The 25,899-nt window shown below is 38.6% G+C and overlaps 1 protein-coding gene across 2 annotated transcripts; it reads right to left on the bottom strand.

Moving 5' to 3' along the window:
- Nucleotides 1-1,540: 1,540 nt before the first annotated feature.
- ubxn4 (UBX domain protein 4) lies at nt 1,541-22,760 on the bottom strand. 2 transcript variants are annotated; one of them, XM_038294160.1, is made up of 13 exons: nt 22,585-22,760; nt 20,361-20,463; nt 18,807-18,835; nt 18,606-18,724; nt 15,103-15,247; nt 14,157-14,274; nt 9,173-9,227; nt 8,139-8,303; nt 7,931-8,058; nt 5,688-5,790; nt 5,298-5,429; nt 4,871-5,067; nt 1,541-1,958 (listed from the first exon to the last, which is right to left on the bottom strand). In XM_038294160.1, the coding sequence occupies exons 1-13, from the start codon at nt 22,706-22,708 to the stop codon at nt 1,820-1,822; spliced, it is 1,557 nt and encodes a 518-aa protein (XP_038150088.1). In that variant the 5' UTR covers nt 22,709-22,760; the 3' UTR covers nt 1,541-1,819. The 2 variants fall into 2 exon arrangements, with proteins under 2 accessions (XP_038150088.1, XP_038150087.1); XM_038294159.1 differs by having other exon boundaries at nt 15,082-15,247.
- Between the last annotated feature and the right edge of the window lie 3,139 nt (nt 22,761-25,899).

Genomic DNA, 25,899 nt, shown 5'->3' on the forward strand with positions numbered 1-25,899 from the left:
AATACATATACGTTATGAAGTGTTACTCAAAGAGTTTGTCCTGAGTGATCTCTTTTCAGGAAAAAGAACCGGAGAGAGGGAAAGCTTCAAGGTATGACACAAAGCTTTCCTTTAACAGCAATTCATCAAAACATTCTGGCCTTAACCCCTTGAACCCTACGGACCCACCGGCGGGTCCAGCTGCTACATGACCTCGTAATTTTACCAAACCCCCAGTATTGATGTAAAAAACATATTTGGCACAGTTTGGTGACATTTATGGATAAATGTGCCAAACTGGCCCCTCTGCCTAAGAAATTTCTCACTAATACCATTCTAAAATAAATATGATTCATCTGAGTCCAAATTTGGTATATTTTTACACAACATTTAGATTTGAAAGTCTGTACTACTTTTTTGTGCTATAAATAATTGGGTAGTGTTTTGCAATGTTTATTTCAAAGAAAATTTTGGCGAGGTTCAAAAAATGCAAAATATTTTGTATTTTGTCCCTAATATTTCAGGCAGGGTCAAAGCTACAATGGTGCTGACACCAGAAAACCATTCTATGACATCTTACCTTTACAGACGTACCAAAAGTTTCTTCTTAAATCTAATAGCTTTGAGGCTATAAGTTATTTACTTTTGTGTGTTTTTGTCAGGCAGAAATTTATTTATACCCCCTTAGGGTGTAAGAGGTTAATAGTAGTAGCATTTGCCATTAATACTCACCACTCTGTTCTTTTTACATATCATTTACTAAATAGAACCCAAAAAAACAAATCCTTTTCATCAGGGTGTTACCATTGGACTCTTAAAGCATGGAAAGGGATGACAAAACTTCTATAACCCTACTTCTTCTTACTAAAAATGAAAAGTGATAAATAAATTTAAATTGTTCTGCTCAACACAAAATGCATAAAAATAGCAATAGATTTACAACTGGGGATAAAATGTTAAAACACAAGCTCTTAAATGTAAACATTGGCAAATTTCTTACAAATGCTAACAACATATTCCTGGCAAATACAACAAAAACTGCCTTTACTGACTTCAGTATCTCCAAATAGATTGGTTTTTATTCTTGTATTCTGACATAGTGGCAGAAGTACTTTCCTGTAGAATTACTGACATCTGTTTTTAGGATGAATTGGTGGGACATGTAAAAACTATGTGCTGAAACTCTCAGCTAGAAAAATTAAGAAATATAAACAAACATGTTTTAATCAAAAAAGAATATAACCATTACAAATTTGGGCTGTATTTATTTGGGATAGTACTTTCTGACAAATGATAAGTCAAGTGAAGTCTCTTTTCATAGTACTTTGTTTTTAGAGTGGCAATGGCAAACCAAGCAGTACACAGCAGACATGTAACTAACTGTCAAAGCTCTGATTTATCTTGGACAAAAGAGTAGCGTTGCAGTTACTGTTCCAAGTTACTGGGTAAGAGATGTTTCCAATCCCACTAAGATTATCTAAATGCAGACTTAAAGGCTTTCCGGGCTGCAACTTTGCTCCTCTGAAAGAATTGTGTGTCAAGACACAATAAAAGGCAAATGATTGGTTAAACCAGATTTTAATTAGTTTAATCAGTAATGGGAACAAAATCAGAAACGGCGACAAAATGATTGGCTTCACACAATCAAAACAATAACCATTCAACCATGTTATATTCAGGACTTCTTCAGTGGTCCTAAGCTCAGATAGGACTAAATTTACCATTTTTATGTTAACATGCAGACAAAGTGCAGGACCAAAAGTACTTAAGATGGAGAAAGCAGAGTAAGGAAAAAGAAAGAAAATACATCAAGTAAAATCCAAACCAAGGGGTTGGAGTACTACATCTGTTGGGTGGAGTTCCCATTCCAGGTATTGTTGTCTTCATCTTCATCCTCCTCTGTCCGCAGTCTGCAGATTTTACCTTCTTTCTTGAAGTCTTTAGGCCGCATCTCCAAATTTTGCTTGGTGGGAATTTCTCTGAACACAGAAGCATAGAGGTTTGGAACAGAACGAAATTTATCCAACACGAATCCAAGACACTGCTTTGTATTTTGTAATAAAGAAACTGTTACAATTTGACTTCTGCTAACCAGGGTGATGTGAAATTACTTGTGCTTTCCAGAAATCAGATCATTATTTATTTTATTCATGACAGAAAACACCTAAGGTCAAGATTTCTCCTTGTTGAAGATTGTTAACGGACTAAACCTTCACCGTTTTCCACCATCTAAGACAAAAAGGGAGGTGTATTTTCCTTAAATCCATCTTCTGTGGCCAGTCTTTAGAACCAATTTGTATTTTCCACCTGATCCAAAAGTAATTTAGTATTTACAGACTATGTTGAGACAGGAAAGTTTAATGTGTACTTTGACTTCAATTCCTATTTAATGTTATATTTCCAGAGAATAAAGACAAAAGGTTATTGTTTAGAGGTAATGTTACTGTCACTGACTCTAATCTGACACAAAAAACAAAAATTGTCAAATTAAAGAACATGACACAAATGTAATATTCTATACAAGCATCTGAAAAGAGTGTTTTGGATTTGTGTTCATTTGTGTTCAAAATTATAAATCTAAACCCCTCCTATACCAGCTGTGTGTTTTCAATCTCGATGTGAATGAAAAAGCAGCGCTTACATGGAAGCCTAAGAGGTATGTAAGAGAACATTATACATTAAAAGGTTTAAAGCAGAGAGTAATTTCAGAGAAGCTGCAGAGCCCGCCAGGTAAATATTAAAATCAGAACTATTAATTATGCTTTCCACAAATCTGGTCTTCATATTGCAGGAAAATTAAAATAAAGTCCCGTTTGGCATGCTTCATGTGTAGAAACAGACTGTTTTAAAAACACCATCTATCTGATTTTTCTATTATATGTGACTCGGTGTATCAATAAAACCCTGATCTATTAAATTGATGTTTGAGGCTATTATGTCAAAAGGTTTCAATTAATATAGACTTATTTTGTCCCAAAGGTAATATAACTGGTAATGTAACTCGTCTCGGTTCCTGTAGGAGTTTAGATTTGCTTGCTTTGATTCAATTTTACCCCAGACTAGAGGGCAGGGGTGCTGGTCCTTGTGAAAAACCTCATGTGACCAAGTATTTTCTTTCGCTGCCTTCTAAACAGGCTGTAGATTTGTTCTTCAACTTCATATTTTCAAGGTATACTACCTGAACAATCACAAAAGGCTTAAATTGGAACGCAACCAGACATTAGCTCAGTGTTTTTAAAGACATTTCAACACCTATCCAGGAGTCTTTGTCAATTCTGTTGGCTCGCACTGATTGACAAAGGCAAAGGCTACGTTCACACTGCAGGCCCTGATGCACAATTCCGATTTTTTTGTGAAATCCGATCTTTACACGTTGTCATTCAAATTTCCAAATATATGCGACTTGTATGTGATCTCCTGTATGAACTGCAGGCATACAATGCAAGTGTCCCTCATGCGCAGTAGTGGAAGCAATGACGTCACAGGCCAGCATGCTCTTTTTTTCCGGAAGTAAACATGGATGGTAGTGCCGGCGCGCATCTAGCGGTCTTTTCCAACCATAAAAACACAATCTTTTCAAGATGGTTAAACATAAGTACTGCTCTCCACATCATCATCTGCCATGGGTGTTTTTCTTGCCGCAGAATACTGACCTTTGTCGGGTATTGATGACGTTCAGGTCGGATGAATGCGACCTGGCCGTTCAGACACAAGTCGCATTTGAAAAGATCAGATTCGTTTCGGATTCAGGACCACATAGCCAAGTGGCCTGGGTCGGATTGGACAAAATCGGATCTGTGTTGTTCAGACAGCTATGAAAAGATCAGATCCAGGTCGCATATGGGCCAAAAAAATCGGATTTGGGTCAGGCTGCAGTGTGAACATAGCCATAGACTCCTGGATAGGTGTCGAAATGATCTTAAAAAAAAAGAAAAAACCCGTCCCATTTAAGCCCGTTTCTGGTTGCTATGACCCGGGTGAAAGAGAATTTACACAGGCATACATGAACAATACAATGAACACCACAAAAACAAGGTTTTTAATCAACACTTTTGTTTCCATGACTGGAATGAAAGCCTCGTGCCAAGAAATGAGAACAGGATGTAGGAAGTGAATGCACTGTTAGATACGCTTATAGATGGGGCTGTGTTCATAGTTCGGTAAAAATATATTTTTGCCTTCAGATTCCTTCTTGCACAAATCTGCATTCTGTGGAAGCTGATAGCGGTCGTATTAGACTTTTTTTTTTTTTCTTTGTCTTCTCAAGATAATGATATAATCATTGGTTATCAGGGTTAAACCATTGACTCTTTCCTCAAGATATAGAGATAATTGTCTCATTATTACGAGAAAACAGTTATTGATCTCTTGAGATAACAAGATAATTAATCTGAGTAATGAATGAGGCCGGCCAACAGCCCAGGATTCCCAGTCCATCCATGCCCGCGGTGCCCATAGTTGTGCAGTCGTGGCACCGCGTGTGCACAAATGATCTGTTTTTTAGTTTCACTCATTGTCAGTCATGGTGGATGATCACAATAGAAACAAATCAGACTGTTTTTTTAATTAAAATCTTTAATCTGGACTCTTTTTGGGGGTTAATGCATCTTATAGCTAATGCAGGTGTAACAGGTATAAGATTAATCAGAATTGGAAGCATATCATCAAACCAACAATGTTGTCTCATTTACCTAAAAGTTAAACACAGGATTATTTACAGAATTATACATAGGCTGCCATGACTTATACTTATAAATTCTCTCCCACTGTTCTGGTATTGAAGGATGTTATCAGTTTTTAAACACACAAAAATCATCTCGTTATCCCGAGAAAACGGCTTTCATTATCTTTAGATAATACAGTAGCTGAAAATGATAACTTGGTTTCTCACCTCTTAGCTTGGTTAGGGGAGGAGTTTGAGGCATTACGGTCCGCCTGCCCTCTGGATGCTGATGCTGAATAAGGTGTTGCAAAGAGAAAGGAGCTGAGAAACCTCCATACAGCAAGCAGAGGGTAAAAGACTGTACCCAGAACGGCCCAAATGCCAAATCCAGAAGACGGGGTAACAGAGCTAGCAGGCCTTCGAGACTGAAAGAAAAGAAGGGGTAGAGTTAACGCAAATACACAGAGCGTATTTAAAAAATGAATCAATGTCTGTTTTTCTTTGTTGTACGGTAACATGGTAAAATTTAGGCTTAATGATTTTCACTTTACCATCCATTTCTCTGAATTCATCGTTTAAGAATTTGTCCACTGGTGGCTTGAATCCAAACAAAATAAACAGGAGCCAAATGCAAGCGGGATGTAAAGGCACTTACTGGGAGAAGAACAATGGAAGCACTTGGGACCAATTCCAGCTCCAGCAAGGTTCGGTTCAGGTCTTCACTGGAGAACTCATGCCGAGGATACATGGTTGCTAATGAGAAGTTCCCATACCGATTCCCTATTTCCTGAAAGAGGAGAAGCAAAAATATTTAGCTCTAATATTAGATTTTAGAATGATGATTCAAAAATCTGAATGATTCATTCATCCATAAACCCAGATTTAATGAACAATGACTGTTTGAGAGTCAGAAGAAGCGTCCAACTCAGAGCTCTGATAAAGAAGCTGCGCAGGGAGCTAAATAATGTAAAAGGCAACAGAAAGAAAATGAGAGAGCTGATAGGAATATGATCATGCATGGTCCGTGTGAAATAGGAAGACAAACCTGATAAGCAAAGTTCCAAGCCTCCTGGAGTCTAGATTGTGAGGGAAACTGGTTGGTGAAGGAAGAACCATCTGGAAGTCGAAACTGTATCCTCGAAATGGTGCTGATTAACCCCAAACAAACAAAGAGAACATGCACAAAAATAAAACATTTTTGTATTGTTCAAAATCACTTCATATCCACACATCCTGAATAATAAAAAGAAACAAAACCACCGGGGTAACTTCTATCATTAGTTGTGCGGCGGATAAAAGTCCTAAATACCTTTCTGTTATTGTGTTTAAACCAGGAAGCCTCTTGGCAGCAAAAGAGTCACAGCTACAAAGTCAAATAGGTCTGTAAATTTGGTAAAAATATTTTGGCTCTGAAAGCTATAAAAAGTTGAGGAATGCTTGCTACACCAGTGAGGTCTTAAATGTGCTGGACAGCCGAAATGTTCTCTTTTCTCAGGAAAACCGCAGCTGATGCATCGCCTGCTTCTTATTGGGCCTTCTGCTGTTAAGATAATAAATCATTGACACACTGGGATTGGTGACACTCTTGAGATATTTATTAAAGATAATCTTATTCTTTAAGGATTAAAAAGGGAATTGAGTATAAAGTCAGTTTTAGTTTATGGACTAGAGTTGGTTAAGTTACAGGTACTGTAGTAATTACATCTCCTGATCAGTGAAAATAACTCATTACTAGCCAAAGTAACTATGCATTTATTTCTTTTCTTTTTTTTTTTAATGTCACAGAATTTGGAAAACTTTCTTGTTATTGGAATTGTAAATATAGGTTCAATTATGAAATCTAATGTGATTGTTATTAATTAATGAATAAAATAATTTAAAGGACTACACATCTGAAAACATTGAAAACTAATCTGCACTATTTTGTTGGGTGTGCAGTTTGACAAGCCAGTTGCAATATAATCATCTAGATGTGATAGTATGTTTCTCTTTTATAATAATGTAACAATAATAGGGATGAAGCTGAAAAAAAATATGTTTCAAGCTATTTAACAAAAATAGAATATATACTTTTCAACAGAATTAAACAGGGGTTACACCATCACAAAAAAAAATAAAATAAAATTAGCAGGACTGAATGGATATTTGCAAATGAAAACATAGAGAAAGTAAAGAACAGGTGGTCATTAAAGTCAGCTGCTGTCAGTCTGTGCTAAGATCATGTTCCAGTTTTTGAAACCAAAGCTTCTAACCACAGTTTATAGTCTTTGTTTCAAGACATAATCAGCAACTCACACAATCATTTAGTCTCCAGTGAGCGCTTTTCAGTGGGAAGGCTGTCATTCAATCAGGGCTCTGCGCCATCATCTCTTCTGTTCATGCTGAAGTTGCGCATCACGCTTACGTGCACCACGTGTCCTTAAGCCGGGCATACACTGTGCGATTTTTTTCAATTGTTGCACGCAGCTACAGCTCACATTGTATGATTGTCAGTACAATGCAAGTTCCCAGCTCACAAAGTACGTTCAACCGGATGCTCTGTTGCGATCTACGTGCTCACACTGCAAGTCTAAAACCACGTCTGACTCAGCTCCTCAGTGAGATGGAGCTACTCTGACTAATCTATCCAGAAGCCAAACCAGTAGAAGAGGAATAAGAAGCTCACTAGAGCGAAACGCGCTCTAGTGAGCTTGGCAATTTGTGCAATTTTGTGCTGTAAGCCCTAAAAAGAAAAGGCGACAACGTACTTGGACAAAGACATGGCTGAGTAAACATGGCTACAACAAGAAAGAAGTCCATTTCACCCGCACCCCCGCCATGCTTCTGGGTTTATATCTGAGACGGACGATCAGGCTGAAAGTCGGCCCAATCAGAAAATTCTCGCACAACTTGAAAGTCCCCACGAAAAGAGCAAAAGCAAATCGCACAGTGTAAGCCCGACTTTACACCAGCAAACTTCCGTCATTATATATATATACAGTAAGTAACGAACAACAAATCTGTTCAGAGGCCATCACGAGTAACTCATTACTAACAAACTAATTGGTTACAGTGCTAGTTACTGCAAAGGTAACGTAGTTACTGTAACACATTAGACCCTGTTAGGGTTAACTTCATTGTACTGGTGAAAAAAAACAAGTAGGCTATAATATAGTATCTGAAGGTTCAATCTTTTTGAATGTTGTTAGACAGGCTTGATGCCAGGCAGCTTAGCGATGCTGAACACTGCTCATGTTGATGCCTTTCACTTAAAGCAGTGAGTAGAACCATCTTGTAAGGTCCACACACCTCCTCTCTCTGATCACGGCCTCCCTCCTCGCCTCCTGGTCTGCCTGTTTGGCCTGTAGAAGGTTCTGCTTGGCAACCTTCTCATCCTGCTGCATCTTGGCATAACTGGCAGCTCTTTCAGCTCTGTCCTGCATGAGCAATATTCTCATTAGATTAGTAGCAGAAACAAACAATCTTAAAATTAAAGACAAGAAAGACATGAGATTACCATGGCGATTTGCTGCTTAACACGTTCCCTGGCAGCCTTCTCTTCTGCCTTTTCTCTGTTCCTTTCTTCCAAAAGTTGCTTGGTTTTCTCCACATCCTGTTTCCTTTTAAATTCCTGGTTCTGCTTCCCCATCTTCCTGCGCTCAACCTCCTTTTTGATTTCATTCTGAAAATCACATATGATGACTCAGAATTACTCCCAGGTTATAAGAAAAATGGTAACGTATAAACAACAGCAACTGAACTAAACCTGTTGAAGACTGCATTCAGCTAATTTATTCTGACCAGACTTTCATCTGTCTGCTCCCCCTGACTAAAGCCTTTGATCTTTGTCATTCTGTCCCACACGCCTCTGATTTTATACCGCTGGAGGTTGCTCTCCAAAATCCTTCTGTATGCCTCCCATATTTCTGTTATCTTGACCATAAGTTGATTTTTGCATACTTAAATTTTCCTGTACGCTCTTTTTTCCTTCTTTAGCAGTTCTTTCAGATTAGTGGTGATCCAGGTTTATTATTGGGGACACATTTCACTGTTCTGGTGGGGATGCTGTTATGTACACAGAAGTACATAAAGTCAGCCGCACACTTGCAATGATGTCCTCTCCCTGTGGCTGACTCAGTGCATTGTAGACTGTAACCTTATAACAATCTTGCAGGACTTCTTCAGCTTTCTGTGACCTTATCTTTTTAATGCAGTTTGCCTCTTGTAAAGGGGCTTGAGCAGAGAAAAACAAAATTAAGATCCAATTTCCCAAGAAGCTTTCTTTACAGATGTAGGAGTCCTCGACATTTGCATAAAATAAGTCAAATGTTTTGTTTTCTCAGGTACAGCAGCTGACAAACTGTTAGAATGTTAGCAGTGTAGCTGTGAGGTGTGATTAAAATATGTGGTTATTGCCACAAATGCTTTTAGCTGCTGTTTCTGTAGCTTAGCAACATCTGAATCGATGACATCACATGCAGTAGCAGCAACAGCCACTCATTATAAAATAAACACACAAGTCTGCATTAGGTTTTAGGAAAGTCTCCTTACTTCTTTTTGTTCTCTCTTCTTTTGCTCTTGTCTATCTTCCAGTTTCTTGGTCAATCTGTATTAAAAAAGAGAGAAAACAAAATTTACCATTTCAATGATTTCTAAAAGCATAGAAGCTTAGTTTAAGCTCAGTTATAGTCGCTGGTGGAAAGAAATGAGGAATGGTTCAAGGACTTCCTGTTTGAGCATCAGGTTTATGGCTGCATAGTAAGGGAGCTCCTGATGGAAAAACAATTAATTTCATGTAAATCATAGAACAACAGTGCGCAATTTATGCATTTTTAAATTTCTAGAAAAGGGGGGTTAGATGATTTGAATACCTTTTCAACTCCTGCAAAAGCTGATTTTACAAGGAAAACAAAGAAAAACTAGAAAAGATAAAAGAAATCGTCAAGGTAAATCATATAGTGAGCAAAGCTGGTCTTGGTAAGCTATAGGACAGAACACAGCAGTGTTTCTGATGGACATGTTAAAATTTGACTGTATGATCTGGTGAAATGTTTATTGAAACTTCATCAATCAGTTGAACATACAGCTAGAAAGTAAGCTACTAGAGCCAGAGAGACGATGAAGGCGTGAAAACATAAGGACTTACTGAGTCCCGGAGGAGACCGAGAGTGAATTTGCAACGGGAGCAGTGTTCATAGAGAGCCATCTCTACAAATAATTAAAGTTCATCAGCATCCTGACTGACATCCGTACTGAAAGAGCTCACTGGGACCTCAACAACCTGAAGAGACGCCAAATCATTCCATCAGGTGAAGTTTCTGAGTTTTAAGATGAAATAAGTAATCCTTCAGAAGGCGTGGAAGAGCAATGGATTCAGATGGAATGAAAACTACATGGCTGCCTCCATCAGAGGAGTAGAGAATACGCAACCTGAGAGGTCAGTAGATTTCTGAAGTGGAACAAAGTCCCATTCCAGACGCTCTTTTTGGTCAAGCCGAAAGTGTGATTCAAAAACACAAATCCATTAAGGAAACAACATAATACCTGGAAGCCGAGGGTACAAGGTGAGATTGGTGAACCCCCCTGGAAACAATAGTGAAACAGATTCAGTAGCTGGGCAGAAGGAAAGCAGAGAGGCACACAAAGAGTAGAAAAACATTTCTGCCCTACTTTCACCATGTACCCAATAAGAACTCCTCACATCAAGGGTCTAATTTCACAGACTGCTACATTGGGAACAAAGAGCTCGCTATTGTGCGTGAGATTACTATAATGGAAGATATTGTATTTTGTCTCCGGATACAAAAAGATGCATTTTGTAGAATTTGGATTGGAACTATATATAAAAACCCTTCTTTTTATTACAGCACACCATTAGGACAATAACACCATTGTAGAATCTGACCACAATCTTCAACTCCACTAAGGTGAAGAGAGAGCAAGCACAGATAGAGACTGTTTGCACTACAACCAACATAAAGCCAACCTGAATAAGAAAAAGAGAGCTTTGAACTCTGGAGACAGAAAGGAGAAGAAGAGAGTTTAACACAATCCAGAGGTGTGGGAAGCCTAAGGAGCAGAACAGTGTGCATGACCTTTGTGAGAGAACTAAAGATAATTTCTAGCTTCGGACAGCGTGTCAGGGGGACAGCTGATGAGTTTTAACTATTTTAACCACGAGGTAAAAACGAGGACAGGAAAGAACTGAGGTGGCTGAAGCAGAGGAAAGCTGAAGAACCAGTCCCCTTATCCTACCAATCCATAGACAGTAGGGTTGTCAAAAGTATCGAAACTCAAAAAAGTATCGATACTGAAATTTTGTATCCGGATACAATACTCGTTTTTAAAAGTATCGATACAGTGCCGTCACCAGTGGCACCTAAGCAGTCATTCATCTAAAGTGCAGAATAGAGGGCAATGCACTTTCAGGCCACTGTGTGATTGAATAATTCTGTGCTCTTTTCAGTTTCAGACGTTTTTTTTGTAAGAGGTGCAGCTGCTGAGAATTATTTTTGTTTCTTAACTGGTTTGGCTAGTGTCATTGTTATGTGTGCAAAGCATAGCCAAGGAAGGAACACTTAATTTGAATTTTATAAGTTTTTTATCAAGCTTGCTTAATATTATGCACAGCATACAACCTTTATTGTGTTTATTTATTGTATTTTATTTATTAATGAAAATATTTCTGTAGACTTTTGGAGTCTTTGTTTTTATCCTTGTGGTATCGAAAATGGTATCGAGTATCGAATATTTTCCTTAGTATCGGTACCGAGTTGAAAAGTTTAGTATCGTGACCACCCTAATAGACAGGCTCTAACCCCCCAGCACTGTGGTAAGCCCCACCTTTGACTCGTTTAGCTTTTTTCAACACTAATCAGAAAGACGCTGCTGCAGAGGAAGTCTACATCTAAAATTAACCTTATCTGTAGAACAGGAAATCTTTGAAGACGTTTCTGCATACAGCACTGCTGTAGTAGTTTCTGTGTGCATAAAGACCGTTTGTCGAAATTGAAGAGGAAATTCAAGCTCAACGGCCACATCCTTTTGTGCTGTGCCAGAACACTCTGCAATTACAATACAAATTGCAACTCTAGACTCTACCTTCCTGCAAACTACAGAGACACAGTAAAACCTTTTACAGAGGATAAAACCATGGTTTAATAATTTGTTCCTGTGGAACCAACTACCAGTTTAATTCCATGAGGCAGACACCCTGTCTACTTTTAAGGCTAGGCTTAAAACTTTCCTTTTTTAGATAAAGCTTATAGTTAGAGTGGCTCAGGTTATCCTGAGATATCTCTATAGTTATGCTGCTATAGGCTTAGACTGCTGGAGGACATAAGGACCCCTATTTCATCATTCAATCTCTAATGTTCTGCTCTCTCTGCTTTTGGTCATAGTAGCTTTGCCTCGTCTGTTCCTGTTTGGATGTGACCCCATTCTGGAGAGTTGATGGCAGCTGTGCCTTTGTACTCATCTTAACACCTAAGCAGTACATGTGGTTTTCCAGTGTGTATATAAAAATTATAAATAAATAAAACTAGAGCAACGAGAGAGCACAGACCTCCATCAAGCTGCAAGTGTGACCAACACCTGTTGCCAAAACTTGCACGATGTCAATCATTACAGAATTTTAATGGATTGCAGTTTAATGCCTCTGCTCAACTAAATGATAACCCCATCGTAGGTAGCTATCTTTGTTGTGACCGTGGCTAGCCTGGTCGCATGTGGATTCATGCATGTAGACATTAGATGTACCCTTAAATCTACCCTCTTGTCATCTGCATGATGAGGTAGAAATGCATAAAGAAAAGGAAACAGAGACAGGCATTAATAAATAGGGTAGAAGAAACTAGAGATGTCCCGATCCAGGTTTTTGCACTTCCGATCCGATACCGATATTGTTTTTGGACTTCCGATCCGATACAGATACTGGCCGATACCAGCCTATCCGAGCATGTATTTAAGTTTAAGTTAAAGTATTTAGCCTTAGTTGTAAGACTCATGTTGAAAAGGGTTTTAGTACTCTTGATAACATCTAGCCAGCTGAATTAGGTGAGATTGAATAAAACACAATGATTGGTAACAACAAACTTACCTGTTTATTAAGAGATAAACACAAACTGGACAAAATTATGAATAGCAATCTGAAATTGCACAGTGAACAGTAAAGCCGTAAACAGTTAAAGGTGCAAGTATTACTGTAAGTTTTACTAAAAATGCAAAACAGGGAAACACTGGCGCAAAATAGTGGAATGGATCGTTTCAATCGGAGAAACTGGAAAATACGGACCGGATAAAAAAAAAAAAAACTGGATCGGCAGTCTGGATCGGCATTTTACATGCTTTGCCGATACGCATTTTTTTGCCAATATCGGCGTCCCGATCCGATCCACGTATCGGATCGGGACAAGCCTAGAAGAAACTAACAAGAAAACAGCAAAAAATAACAGTAAAAAAAAAATAAAACATTTTTACATTCATCTCTCATTGTTGCTGCCTTAATGCTGATGCTTCAATGTATTTATTTTTTGCCAATTTAATGTATTTATCGAGCATTTAGTTATTCCTGTATTTATTTTCAATTACATCCAAATTGCTAGTCCACAGCAAAGCTCTCATCATAGATAGTTATTTGCATTTTTAGGATCTTACCATTCCACAAGATTGAAGATTCACTAAGATTTAAGAAAATAAACTTATCAGTTTCTGAGATTTTCCAAGTTTGTTCAATAGAAATTATCTTAATTTCAGATTATATATATAACTAGAAATAACAAACACATAATTTAAAAAAGTAGAATTTTAATACAACTTTCTTGTTCGATTTATACCAAATTACGGAAAAGGTTTTATTGCTAAAACACAATATGTTTTATGCAACTATATTGTGTATATTTTCTTTAAAGAGGGGAGATAGAGGGATATTTAACCTTCTTGGTTTCTCTCCTTAAAGAAGCTAAAAGCTACTTCTCCTACAAAGTGTAGCAGTGTTGCTGATTTATACACATCATCCATAGAGCGCTGAGGTTCAACCCCTCCAGACCAATATGCATATTTTTATTCATGCTGTAGGATCAGCATCAAAATTTTAAGCTGTTAAGGCAGGTTAGGGTTTAAAATAAAAGCTGTACTGATATTGGTTTGCTAGTCATTACAAAATGTACAGCTTTAGCCTGAAAAGTTGTAAATGGAACTAGTGCCACCATGTGGTCAAAACAGATAATGTCTAACCTTTCATGAGAAAATAGAAAATACATAAGAAAATCCAAACATGCTTTTGAAATTATTGGGAAACGGTTCATTAATCTTATGCAGAATTTCGATGAAACAGAGGACCTGCTTGACTTTTGAAGTCTTTGAACCTTTAGGATAAAGTATTCACTGGCCTTCATACACCAGAGAATACTTCATAAGGCTAAAATAAGTCGACTACAGAGAAGCAGTGCTCAGTTTAGTTTGATTTTTTTCTTACAAACAGAATATTTTAAATACACAGTTATTTGCAGGAGTAATCCAAACCCATTGCTCTCACCTTTCTACCTTTGAATTCAGGTTTTCATTTTCAGAAACAGTCTGGCAGAAAGGTGAGCTCTCTGTGGAAGGCTTTGCACCTGAAACACCTTCTTCATCTGCTGAACTTGAAAGTGACCCTATGATGTAAACAATACAGAAAAATAAAAGTAGAGTAATTTATTGTTTGACATACTGACAGACTAAAAATAAGAAATAGCTAACACATAACTCAGAACCTCTGGCAGATCACAACCAGTCCTAATTTATGCTCCTGATTTCACATGGTAATATCCTCATGTTTTATTGAGTTATTTTTTAATTTTCTCGTTGGATTAAATTAATTTTTCTAGAAGTGCCTTGAAGTGATATTTGCTGTGAATAGGTGTTATGCAAATAGACTTGTTTAAATTTCAAAAGGTGAGGAAAAGGCACACGAGTCACACTCTAGTGCTTTTTCCTCCTGCTTAAAAAGCAAAAAGAACAATCATAGGAGTTAGAGGTGATCATTACGGAAAATCTGATATTTTGCACCAATGATTTCTATCAAAACCCTTTTCTTTTTTTTTTTAAACAATATATGCAACATATCTGAAACAAAAGTAGCCTTAAGAGATTAATCTTGTTGGCTCATGTCAGTGTGTGTCTTTCTTTAAATGAATGCAGCTTTGTAGGAGAAAATCTTATTAATTATATTATTGATAATCTGTAAGCTAATTATTTTGTGAAATCTGCTCTAAGCTTTTAGTTTTGTCTGTGGTGATATATGTTAAATAAGAAGCTGAATTTCTTTATGAATGCTGGATGCTCTTTCTCGGGTTAGAAAAGAATCTCCTAGAAATAAAGGAAGAAAATGCTTTCTATACAATAAAGCTTGATTATTTATTAGTATAACTGTCATATTATCATACACTAGAAAACCAGTATTAATGAGCAATCATGCACACCTTTTGTTGCTGGTGCATCACCTGGTTTGTCATGCACGGGTTGTAACCCGATGGGTCCTTCTGCAGGTGAGGTAGGCTCTCTGGTGGCGTTGTCAGATGGCTGTGTGTTGACAAATGAATCCTGTGCTTCTGCAGCAGCAGTACCTCCGATTTCTTGATGGTGCAGCTAAAAGAAAATGATTTCAGAAAGAAGAAAACATTATAGATTCAGATTTGACAGACGGCACAGGGCTAAACCATTTTTCTCACAGTAGCATCATCTGGTCTGGTCCTGTTGGGCTCCGACTCCAGCTTTGAGAGAAATAGCTGTGCTGCTGCCATCAACATCTTTGTTTATAGATTTTAGAGATCGGCCTGTTTTTCAGTGCAGTCCTGTTTCTCTGACTATGACTGGCTGGATGTGCTTTCTTTATCCTCTAACATGAGAGCTGGCTCGGAGCTGGTCTGTCTGGCTTTGTGTTTCTTGGACAGGGCCACCTGTGGAGCTGGTTAACAGTTGCCTTTTATATCTCTGCTTCTTTCTGTATCTCTGCTTCTGTCTCCTTGAACCAGTCAGCCTCGGCAGATGGCCGCTCACACTGAGCCTGGTTCTGTTCAAGGTTTTTTCCTCTTAAAAGGGAGTTTTTCCTCCCCACTGTCCCTGCATTCTTAGTGTGAGGGATTCCATTCGAGTTAATGAGTCGATGCAATCAACTGGTTTTCCTTAAAAACTTTGAATCAATTTGACTGTATGATCTGGTGAACTGTAAAGTGCCTTCAGAGGCCATGTTGTGAATTGGCGCTATATACAGTCATATTAAAAAGTTTGAGGACCCCTATTAATCTAAATTATTTTTATTTCTAAATATTTGGGTGTTTGCAACAGCTATTTCAGTTTGATATATCTAATAACTGAAAGCAAAACTTGACACGTGCAAAAATGTGGGTAAACTTATCATTTTATTGATTTTAATACCCTTAACTACTTTTCACTGACTTACTGAAACATAAAAATTGGTTTTGGTACCGTAACTTCATTAAGATTTGAAATTCATAGCCAGGTGTATCTAATCATGAGAAAATGTATTTAAGTTGGCCAGTTGCAAGTTCTTCTCCTGTTTTAATCTCCTCTGAAGAGTCACCATGGGCACCTCAAAGAAACTCTCAAATGATCTGAAAACAAAGATTATTTAACTTAGGCCACGTTCACACTGCAGGCCTCGATGCTCAATTCAAATTTTTTTTTGCGAAATCCGAATTTTTTACGTTGCCGTTTATATTTCCAAATATATGCGACTTGTATTTGATCTCCTGTGTGAACTGCAGTCATACATCGCAAGTGTCCTGCATGCGCAGTAGTGGATGCAATGACGTTACAGGCCAGCATGCTCTTTTTTTCCTGAAGTAAACATGGATGGTAGTGCCGGCGCGCATCTAGCGGTCTTTTCCAACCATAAAAACACAATCTTTTCAATATGGTTAAACATAAATTCTGCTCTCCGCATCATCATCTGCCATGGAGTTTTTTTTTCTTGCCGCTTCTGTGTAGCAACACGGGTATTAATGACGTTCAGGTTGAATGATCCAACCAAGCCGTTCACACACAGGTCGCATTTGAAAAGATCAGATTCGTATCGGATTCAGGACCACATAGCCAAGTGGCCTGGGTCGGATTGGAAAAAAATCAGATCTGTGTTGTTCAGACGGCCATGAACAGATCAGATCCAGGTCGCATATAGGCAAAAGGAAATCGGATTTGGGTCACTTCAGGCTGCAGTGTAAACCACTGTAAGGAAACTGTGAGAATGGTCAAGGACAACCCACAGACCACCTCCAAAGACCTGCAGCATCATCTTGCTGCAGATGGTGTCACTGTGCATCGTTCAACAATTCAAATAACTTTGCACCAGGAGAAGCTGTATGGGAGAGTGATGCGACAGAAGTCTTTTCTGGAAGCACGCCACAAAAAGAATTGCTTGAGTTATGTAAAAGCACATTTGGACAAGCAAGCTTGATTTTGGAATAAGGTCCTGTAGACTGATGAAACAAAGATTGAGTTGTTTGGTCATAAAAAAAGGCTTTATGCATTGCGGCAAAAAAACAATGCATTCCAAGAAAAACACTTGCTACCCACTGCAAAATTTGGTGGAGGTTACATCATGCTTTGGGGCTGCGTTGCCAATGCTGGCACTGGGAATCTTGTTAATGTTGAGGGTCACGTGGATTCCATTCAATATCAGCAGATTCTTAAGAATAATGTTCAAGAATCAGTTACAAAGTTACGCCGGGAATGGATATTTCAGCAAGACAGTGATCCAAAACACCGCTCCAAATCTACTAGGCATTTATGCAGAGGAACAGTTACAATGTTCTGGAAAGGCCATCCCAATCCCCAGTTATGCCCATCCGTTATTAGATATATCAAACTGAAATAGCTGTTGCAAACACCCAAATATTTAGAAATAAAAATAATTAAGATTAATTGGGGTGCCCAAACTTTTTAATATGACTGTAAATAAACTGAATTGAAAGAGATCCTTTGGAGATGTTTGACAATCAGAGAACCAAAATGACATATGTATGAATTCAGGCACAGCTGTTTCTAGCTGGATGAGAACTCATTTGTCAGACAGTTGAACATCTGTTTCCATACAAACTCTACTTAAATTTGCACAAAGTCGCCAGATGATGTTATCAGCAAATTTGCAAGATTTATAAAACACTAATCCAGCCCGTAGAAGATAGGAATACTAGCAATGGTATGCCAGAAAGAGATTGAAATAAAACTGAAATCTATAAAGTTTTAAACTTGAAAACAGCAAGTGACTGAGGCTGTGTATGAATAAAAAGCAGGGAAGGATCCATTTTATTGAGTTTCAGAGAAAAGAAAAACAAAACCATCAGATTAGAATCTATTTCTATGTATATTTAAATCCAGCTCTGTAATCCAGAGCGGGAATCAGTGGAAGCTTTGTGTATATGTGACTCATTTTAATAAGGAAAAAAGAGGGTTAGTCTTCCTCTTCGCTGTCATGGCTGACGAGGCTGCTAAGTCTGACCAACCCCTTGTCATTTACATAATGAGGCTGTAGCATGGTTGCCTTGTAGAAAGAAAGTTCTAGGTTTGGTCAAGAATGTATCTGCATTGTGTTTTGCATGCAAATGCATGCCTGGCTTCTCTCTGGGTCCAGCTTCCTCCCACAATCCAAAAACATGACTGAATTAGGTGTGAGTGTGTGTGTTAATGGTTGTGTCTCTGCTTGTGCCCTGTGATATACCTGCATGGTAAACCCTTGTCCACTCGCTTTTTGCCCACAGACTGCTGGAGATAGTCCTGCAAAGTCAATGACTCAACCCAATCATCTGGGTATTTTTAGATGGAAAGCTTTAGACCTGTCACAATCTGAATGTCCCTGAAGGACAAGCAGTAGACGATCAATAGATGGAGGCAAGAATTTATTAAAATAAGTGATCTAACTACGGTAATGAGCTGAAGCAATAACAGCCTCTTTCTAAAACTGTCCCTATTTACAGGCTGAATTTACCTTTTGAGCTTTGTTGATTCTCTTCATCAGTTCATCAGGAGACACGCTTCCAGCGATGACCTCAAGAGGAATCCCACTCACTCCTATAAAGAAGCTAGAGGGCACGCATACTACGGGATCTTTAGCAAGCTAATCAAGGAACACAAGCTGCACTCACACATTTCCACATAAATACATTAAGAGCACATCAGAAAAGGATACAGATCTGGGAAAACTGGACACAGGTATCACTGGGAAGAGAAAATGTTTCAATTATGAATAAAGTGTGAATTTTTACATTAAAGCATTTGAAATATGTGATCATATTTGTCTGAGCAGAGATCAAATGAAATACACAGCAGTTTGAAGATGGATTTCTATACCTCTGAGTCTCCACTACTGGTGTGGGCAGCAGTATATTTTCACTGGATGGTTTTTAAACTGTTTATTGGAAGCTCTTAGATTAGAAAAGAAAGTCTGATTTGTGTTCTAAAACACGATGGATCTAAAACATAATGAGGCATTGATCTGATATCTATGTGACCTGTATTGTAGGGCTGGAAATCTATAAGGGTTTCTTTTAAAAGACATTCTGTTTAAGAGACTATGGTGTTTATATTGACATGACTTATGTCGTATTATAATTGTACTAGTAGGTATTGCAGTAGGTTCAGCAATTTGCAGGTCTTTGCTAAAAAATGTGTGTTGGAGCTTTGAGGCAAAGCTTTGACTGAAAAGGAGACTTTTTATTAATCACTTTAAGAAAGAAAAAACAAAACAAATATAATATTGACTCACTATTCAGCTTAACAAATATCAAGATATTTTTTGTGTCCATATTGCTCCAGTCTGGTATATCTAATCCACCGTACGACCCAGTGAGGTTTAACAGAATAATTACATTTTTTTAAATGTTCAAAAACAGACATGACCTTTTTCTAAAGCCCCTCAACAGGTTAAGCTGATGGATTACCACTTGATCTAATGCAGTGGTTCCCAAAGATTTTCTTCTGGGCCCCCCTTTGGATTACAATAAAATTTCCATGCCCCCCCCAACCAACCCCCCCCCCCCCCCACACACACACACACACACACACCACCCAAAAAACAAAAAACAAAAAAAAAAAACAAAAAACTGGGCACACACATCGTTCAACCAGATATAATAAGCCTATACACATATTTTGTTTTCAAACTCCACTGAAGTTTATTTCACACTTCAGGTTGCAACAAAACAAACTACACCATCTTTACAGTGGAACACTTTTGTGTAACTGTATTTTTTTCATAGTTCTATAATGTAGATTAGAAGAGGATTCTTTGTTGTCTGTGTTATTTTAAACATATTTCTTTTTTTTTTATTTGTAACAATATTTAACTTTGCTATAATTTATACATTAAAAAAGCCTCTGTGCAAAATGGAGTGAAAACATTGAACAGCTCCCTGAGAGTTTTTTCTTTGTACTTTAATCCTCCCATCTTTTCAGTGGCTGTAGTGAGCCTGCTTTTTGCTGTAGATCTTCTCAAAACTGTCCATTATGCTCAGTCAAGCAAGCGCTGTTTTTTTTTTTTTTTCTTCATCATCCATACCGCTTCCCGCGCCCCCCCTGCAATGGGGGCGCGCCCCACACTTTGGGAACCACTGATCTAATCAATGTTCAAAATATACAACCTGAAGTTAACAGACCATCTTAGAGATGCACCTGGGTTAATTACGCAGGTATGCAGCTCATACAGGCTCTCCGCATTACTGAGTGTTGTATAAGCAATCATTACCTCTTGGCATCAACTTTGATGGCCACACAGCAGTTCTGGGCGGCCTGTGAGACACTGACATCTTCCCAGCTGGACATCAGCTGCTTAGACTGTTCATCATCCCCTGGGTATATAAAAATAAATGATAGGTTAGATGATGGCTTTAACACTGTATGTGAGAACGTATTACTATTACTTGCTTTATATAAAAGTTAGTTGAGAAAACAAAATCATAAAAAAGCAATTAACCATATACATAATTAATAATAATTAAATTAATATTAATTAAACTTCACAAACCAACAAAAGGTTCTTCATGCAGTGGCTGATAAAATTAACACTAAAACCTGTTTAAGTCTTAAAGTTCACACATCTGACGAGGATGTTTAAAGGATTTTTAAAAGACTGAAATTCCACCTTGGAAGATATATTCCACTCTCTGAAAGCCAAAATCTGAAGCTAACGGGAAAAGTTGTGCTGTGTGTGAAGAACTACATCCACTGTGAGATGCAGCAGCTGGTCGGGTCAGCTTCAGCAGCAGGAACCTACAAAGTTTATTCATGTAAGGAGTCCCTCCCATACCTTGCAGTGGATACACCTGTGCCCACTCTATAACCAACTAGTAGTTGGTTTGCGTTTATTTATTCCAACCCTTGATGTCGAACAACCTCATTTCAACCAGACTCAAATATGACTGAGGTTTGGCTGAATCATGTTTATTCTGCCATCCTGTTGTACATTTAAAGCTTAGTTTGGGATTACAGTCCTGCTGAAGCTTGAGCTATCAGTTTGTTAAGAGTGGCTGAAAGTGAAGGTTATGATTGGTATCTGAGATTAATGACACATTAACACATTGAAATAAACTGAAACGAATTCCCTTTGTAAACTTCAGCTTTTCCTGAGCAGGGAAAGTGAAGGAGGGCAGAGCCAAAAGGATGGAGCTAAACAGAAGAGTATCCTGAGACTAATCACACTTACACCTGCAATACGAAGGCACAAAAAGTCTTCCTTATCATGTCAAAATAATTTAGTATTATAGGTTTTAAGACAAAATACAGAAAGCCTCATGTGAAATATGTTTGGGAGGCTCAGCATAAACTAATCAACCCTGGACAAAGTTGTCTGCTTCCAAATAGTTCTAATGTATTTAGTGTAACCTGTTGATGTATGACTTCATTCTCAGCTAATTTATACCAAACTTGTCTAGACAGCCACTTGTTCTTCATGTTGTGATGCCTCCTGGTTAGTGAAGCTGTAGCTTCTGGGGCCTTTTGGAAAAGGTGGGTTAATGCAGATTACACAGATGGTCAGTTCACTGACAATGTGGGGTTTGGATGCAGAGTAAATATGCACATGCTTATCTTCAATCCTTTATTTTTTGCATTATTTAAGCTTAAATATATTTAAACTACATTAGGCTTTAACGGACCATTATTTTGCAAAGCGATTAATCTGTTGATTAATGTTTAGATCAATCGATTAATAATCGGATGGCCAAAGCTTCCATAAAGAAGAATTTTTATGAAATTTAACCAGATTAAATTAAAACTTTTCCACTTGTGCAGTTCTGGATAGGGCATACTGACAGACGAAAGCAGTTCTAATCTTAAATGCTAAATGGGTATATATATATATATATTTTTTTTTTTTTTTTTTTATCTAATTATTGCTCCAACTGAGTCAGTCTGCCAGCTAAAGGTATGTTTTACAGTCTCTATATTCCATTAATTGATTACTAAAATAGTTGAAGTCTATTTCAATAGTAAAAAAATACACAAAATGTCAGGAGGGTGAATACTTTAAAGTTAAACACCTTTTTTTTTAATGAAAATAAGCTTCATTGTGAGGTCTCCTGTCCGATAAGGTGCATTTTTGTTTTTTTTCTGCAGCTGTTTAGCTAGTTTGTTGTTTTCTGCAACTCTTCCAGCTTTTATCGCTTTAATCGTAAATATCTTCCTTGGTGTTTAAAAAGCGAAACTTCTGGACAAAGCCACTGCTGGCGGCTTGAGCAATAATCGGTAGCCATGTTTGTGTGTAAAATGCAAATAAACCAACTCAGCAGGGACACAGATCTGCTCGACGTCTGAGATGAACCAGAAGCAGCCCTCCCCAACCCGATCACCGCAGACATCACAGAAGCTCGGGGGTCGGGAGGTAGCCTGCTAATATCTAAAGGCTCTCGTGACCATCGCGGTGTGTCAACAGTTCAGCTTCAGTTCGTTTAAGGTCATTTTACATCAGTTACCTGCGATGACAACCACGAAGACCAGGCTGCGCTGTTTGGCAGAGTTTATAGCCTCAGGAATCGATCCCTCAAACCAAAGCATTGCTGAGTTTTTAGAGTCTTCGTCTTCAATCTGCTGTGACATCAGCAGTAATAGTAGCAGTAATACCTACTTCTTCTTCTTCTGTGCTGCCAATTCTTCTTCTTTTGTATTATGAGGGATTTCAAGCAGTTTAAAGAACCATAGCGCCACCTAATGTACAGAAGTGTTTAATACCCACAAGCAGCACAGTGGCAGTGTCATCTATAAATAGAGAAATTAATTAAACAACCAAGTTCGATAAAAAAAAATGTTTTTTTAACTGGATACACATTTCTCAAAAATGACACATTTTTAATAAAATACAAAATTATGCATTTCACTGCACATGATTGGAATATAGGTAGTTCTTGCAGACTGCAGCCATAACTCCTGGTGCCTGTTACTTTAGTAAAGTTAGAAAAATATTCACAGATTCATCTTGTCCGGATCAATAACTCATCGCCGGATCATCATCAGAGGAGCCCTGATGATCTTCTCTGCTGTTCTCACCACTCTCCTCACTTTTTTCCAGTCTGAGAGGCTGAGCCTCCACACCACACAGCAAGGCCATCGAAACGCTCTCTATGGTGCTTCTGTAGAAGGTGGTGAGGATGGGTGGGGGCAGGTGGGCTCTCCTCATCCTCTGCAGGACTTACATGCACTTTTGTGCTCTTTTGATCAGTGAGGTGGTGTTTACAGTCAAGGTGAGGTTGTCTGTGATGTGCACCCCCAGGAATTTAGTGCTGCTGACCACCTCTAAAGCTGAGCTGAGCTGTTGATGAGCAGTGGAGTGTGGCTAGGCTGGTTCTTCTTGTCAGTGATGATCTCCTTCCACTTCTCAACGTTCAGGATCAGGTTGTTGTCTCTCTATCAGCCCACCAGCTGCTCAACCTCCTCTCTGTAGCTCTGGTCGTTGTCGTCTCTGATGAGGCCCACCACCGTGGTGTCATCTGCAAACTTCATAATTTGATTGATGGTGAACCTGGGGATACAGTCATGTTATCAGGGTGAACAGCAGGGGGCTCAGGGCGCGGCCCTGAGGGGAGCCTGTGCTTAGGATGATGACATCAGAGGTGTTCTGTCCGACCCGGACTGACTGAGGTCTGTTTGTAAGGAAGTCTAGCAACCAATTGCAGAGGGGTGTGTTGATCAATAACCCAGCTGTTCTGATTTGCCCATTAGATGCTGTGGGATGAGGGTGTTGAAAGCTAAACTGAAGTCCAGGAACAGCATCCACACGTGGGTGTTCTTCCCGTCCAGTTGTGCCAGGCTCAGTTGAATAGCAGCAGAGATGGCGTCCTCAGTGGAGCATTCCGCCAGTAGGGGAACTGGAGCCGGTCGAATGGTGGCAGCAGACGAGAGACCATGTGTTCTTTAACCAGCCTTTCAAAGCATTTCATCATGATAGGAGTCAGAGCGACAGGCCGGTAGTGATTGAGTGAGGTGACCTGAGGCTTTTTTTGGGACCGGAATGATGGTCGCAGACTTGAAGCATGTTGGCACAATGGATTGGTCAAGCAAGGTGTTGAAAATGTCTGTGAGGACACCAGCCAGCTGATCTGCACATTCCTTGTACACCCACCCAGGTAAGTTATCGGGGCCCTGGGGCCTTTCTTGGGTTGACTCTTCTCAGAGTTTTTCTTCACTTCAGCTACATCCAGGTTTAGTGTCCTCTCCTCCTGTTGTGGAACAACTTTCACTGCTGGAGTGCTGTTAAGTGCCTCAATCCTTCCAAAGAATTTGTTCAGTTTATTTAGGATGTCAGCCAAAAAAAGGAGAGGAGCCTGATAACTAAAAGATCTGCCTCCCATTCTACTTTTAGAAATTCTAGGAACCACTAGTTAACCTGCAGATTGAGAGATAAGTGCTCTGTTAGGAACATAAGGAACAATCAGATCTCTGATATAAGATGGAGCTTGGCCATTTAATGCTTTATATTTCAGAAGACGTTTCTCAGCATCACTAGTTTCTAGTGATGCTAAACTAGTTTCTCAGCGTCACCCCTGGACAGGACATTTCTAATTTTTCTGCAATATTCCGCAGATGAAAGAAGGACATTCTAGAAACCTCTTTGATATGGGATTTAAATGACAGGCCCTGATCAAAAACAACACTAAGATTTTTTACTTTATTATCTGAAATCAATTTAATCTGATCCAAATGAAATCACTGACTAATCAGCTTATTTTTCAAAGACTCCAAAGACTATAACTTCTGTTTTGTCTGCATTTAGAAGGAGAAAGTTAAGGGTCATCCAGGTTTTTATGTCTTCAAGACATGCCTGTAATCTATGTAATGGGTTAGCTTCATCTGGATTTATAGACAGATATAGCTGGGTATCATCAGCATAACAGTGGAAATGAATCCCATGCTGTCTAATAATTCTACCGATTGGGAGCATATATAAAGTAAAGAGAATTGGTCCTAGCACTGATCCCTGTGGTACTCCACAGGTAACCTTTGAGCATGTGGAAGATCTGTCATTAACATGAACGAACTGAAATCGATAAGATAGATAAGATTAAACCAGTCTAGTGCTCTTCCTATCATTCCAACAAAATATTCAAGTCTTTCTAAAAGAATATTATGGTCAACTGTATCAAATGCAGCACTGAGATCCAACAGGACGAGCACAGATACAAGTCCATTATCTGAGGCTCTAAAGCCAGACTGAAACTCTTCAAAAAGTTCATTATAGTGTAAGTGATCACACACTTGTTTGGCAACTACTTTCTCAACAATTTTAGATAAGAAAGGATGATTGGATATAGGTCTATAATTGACCAAGTCATCTGGGTCAAGGGACAGTTTCTTAGGCAAAGGTTTAATTACAGCAACCTCAAATGCCTTTCATACATATCCCTGTAACAGGGAAATATTAATCACATCTAAAATGGAGGAGGAGATCAAAGGGAATACCTTCTTAGATAACCTGGTCGGAACTGGATCTAACATCTAAGTTGAAGGCTTAGATGAAGACAATAATTTTGCTAACTCTGAAAGTTCAACTGGATCAAAGCAGTCTAAACCCGGTTCAGATTCCATGACTACCTCAGATGCTGTCTCACCCTCCAGAGAGAAACCAGTTGCGGATAGAGGAGTGATGATGTTATTTTTAATAAGATCAATCTTATTTATAAAGAATCCCATAAAATCATTACTTCTAAGAGCAGGTGGAATGGACAGTTCAACTAAGCTATGGATCTGGGTGAGTTTGGCAACTGTATTAAAAAGATATCTAGGATTATTCTTAT

The sequence above is a fragment of the Cyprinodon tularosa genome, unplaced genomic scaffold (genome assembly GCF_016077235.1).
Source record: "Cyprinodon tularosa strain WSP-4 unplaced genomic scaffold, ASM1607723v1 ctg335, whole genome shotgun sequence".
NCBI lineage: Eukaryota > Metazoa > Chordata > Actinopteri > Cyprinodontiformes > Cyprinodontidae > Cyprinodon > Cyprinodon tularosa.

Excerpts from the sequence above, each read along its gene's own strand:
- ubxn4 (XM_038294159.1), bottom strand. The coding sequence starts at position 22,708 with ATGTCACAGCAGATTGAAGACGAAGACTCTAAAAACTCAGCAATGCTT. Across the intron at positions 5,791-7,930 it reads GCCGTGATCAGAGAGAGGAG|CACCATTTCGAGGATACAGT; the intron begins GTGTGTGGACCT and ends GGGGTTAATCAG. Across the intron at positions 5,068-5,297 it reads CTTCCATTGTTCTTCTCCCA|TCTCGAAGGCCTGCTAGCTC; the intron begins GTAAGTGCCTTT and ends CTTTTCTTTCAG.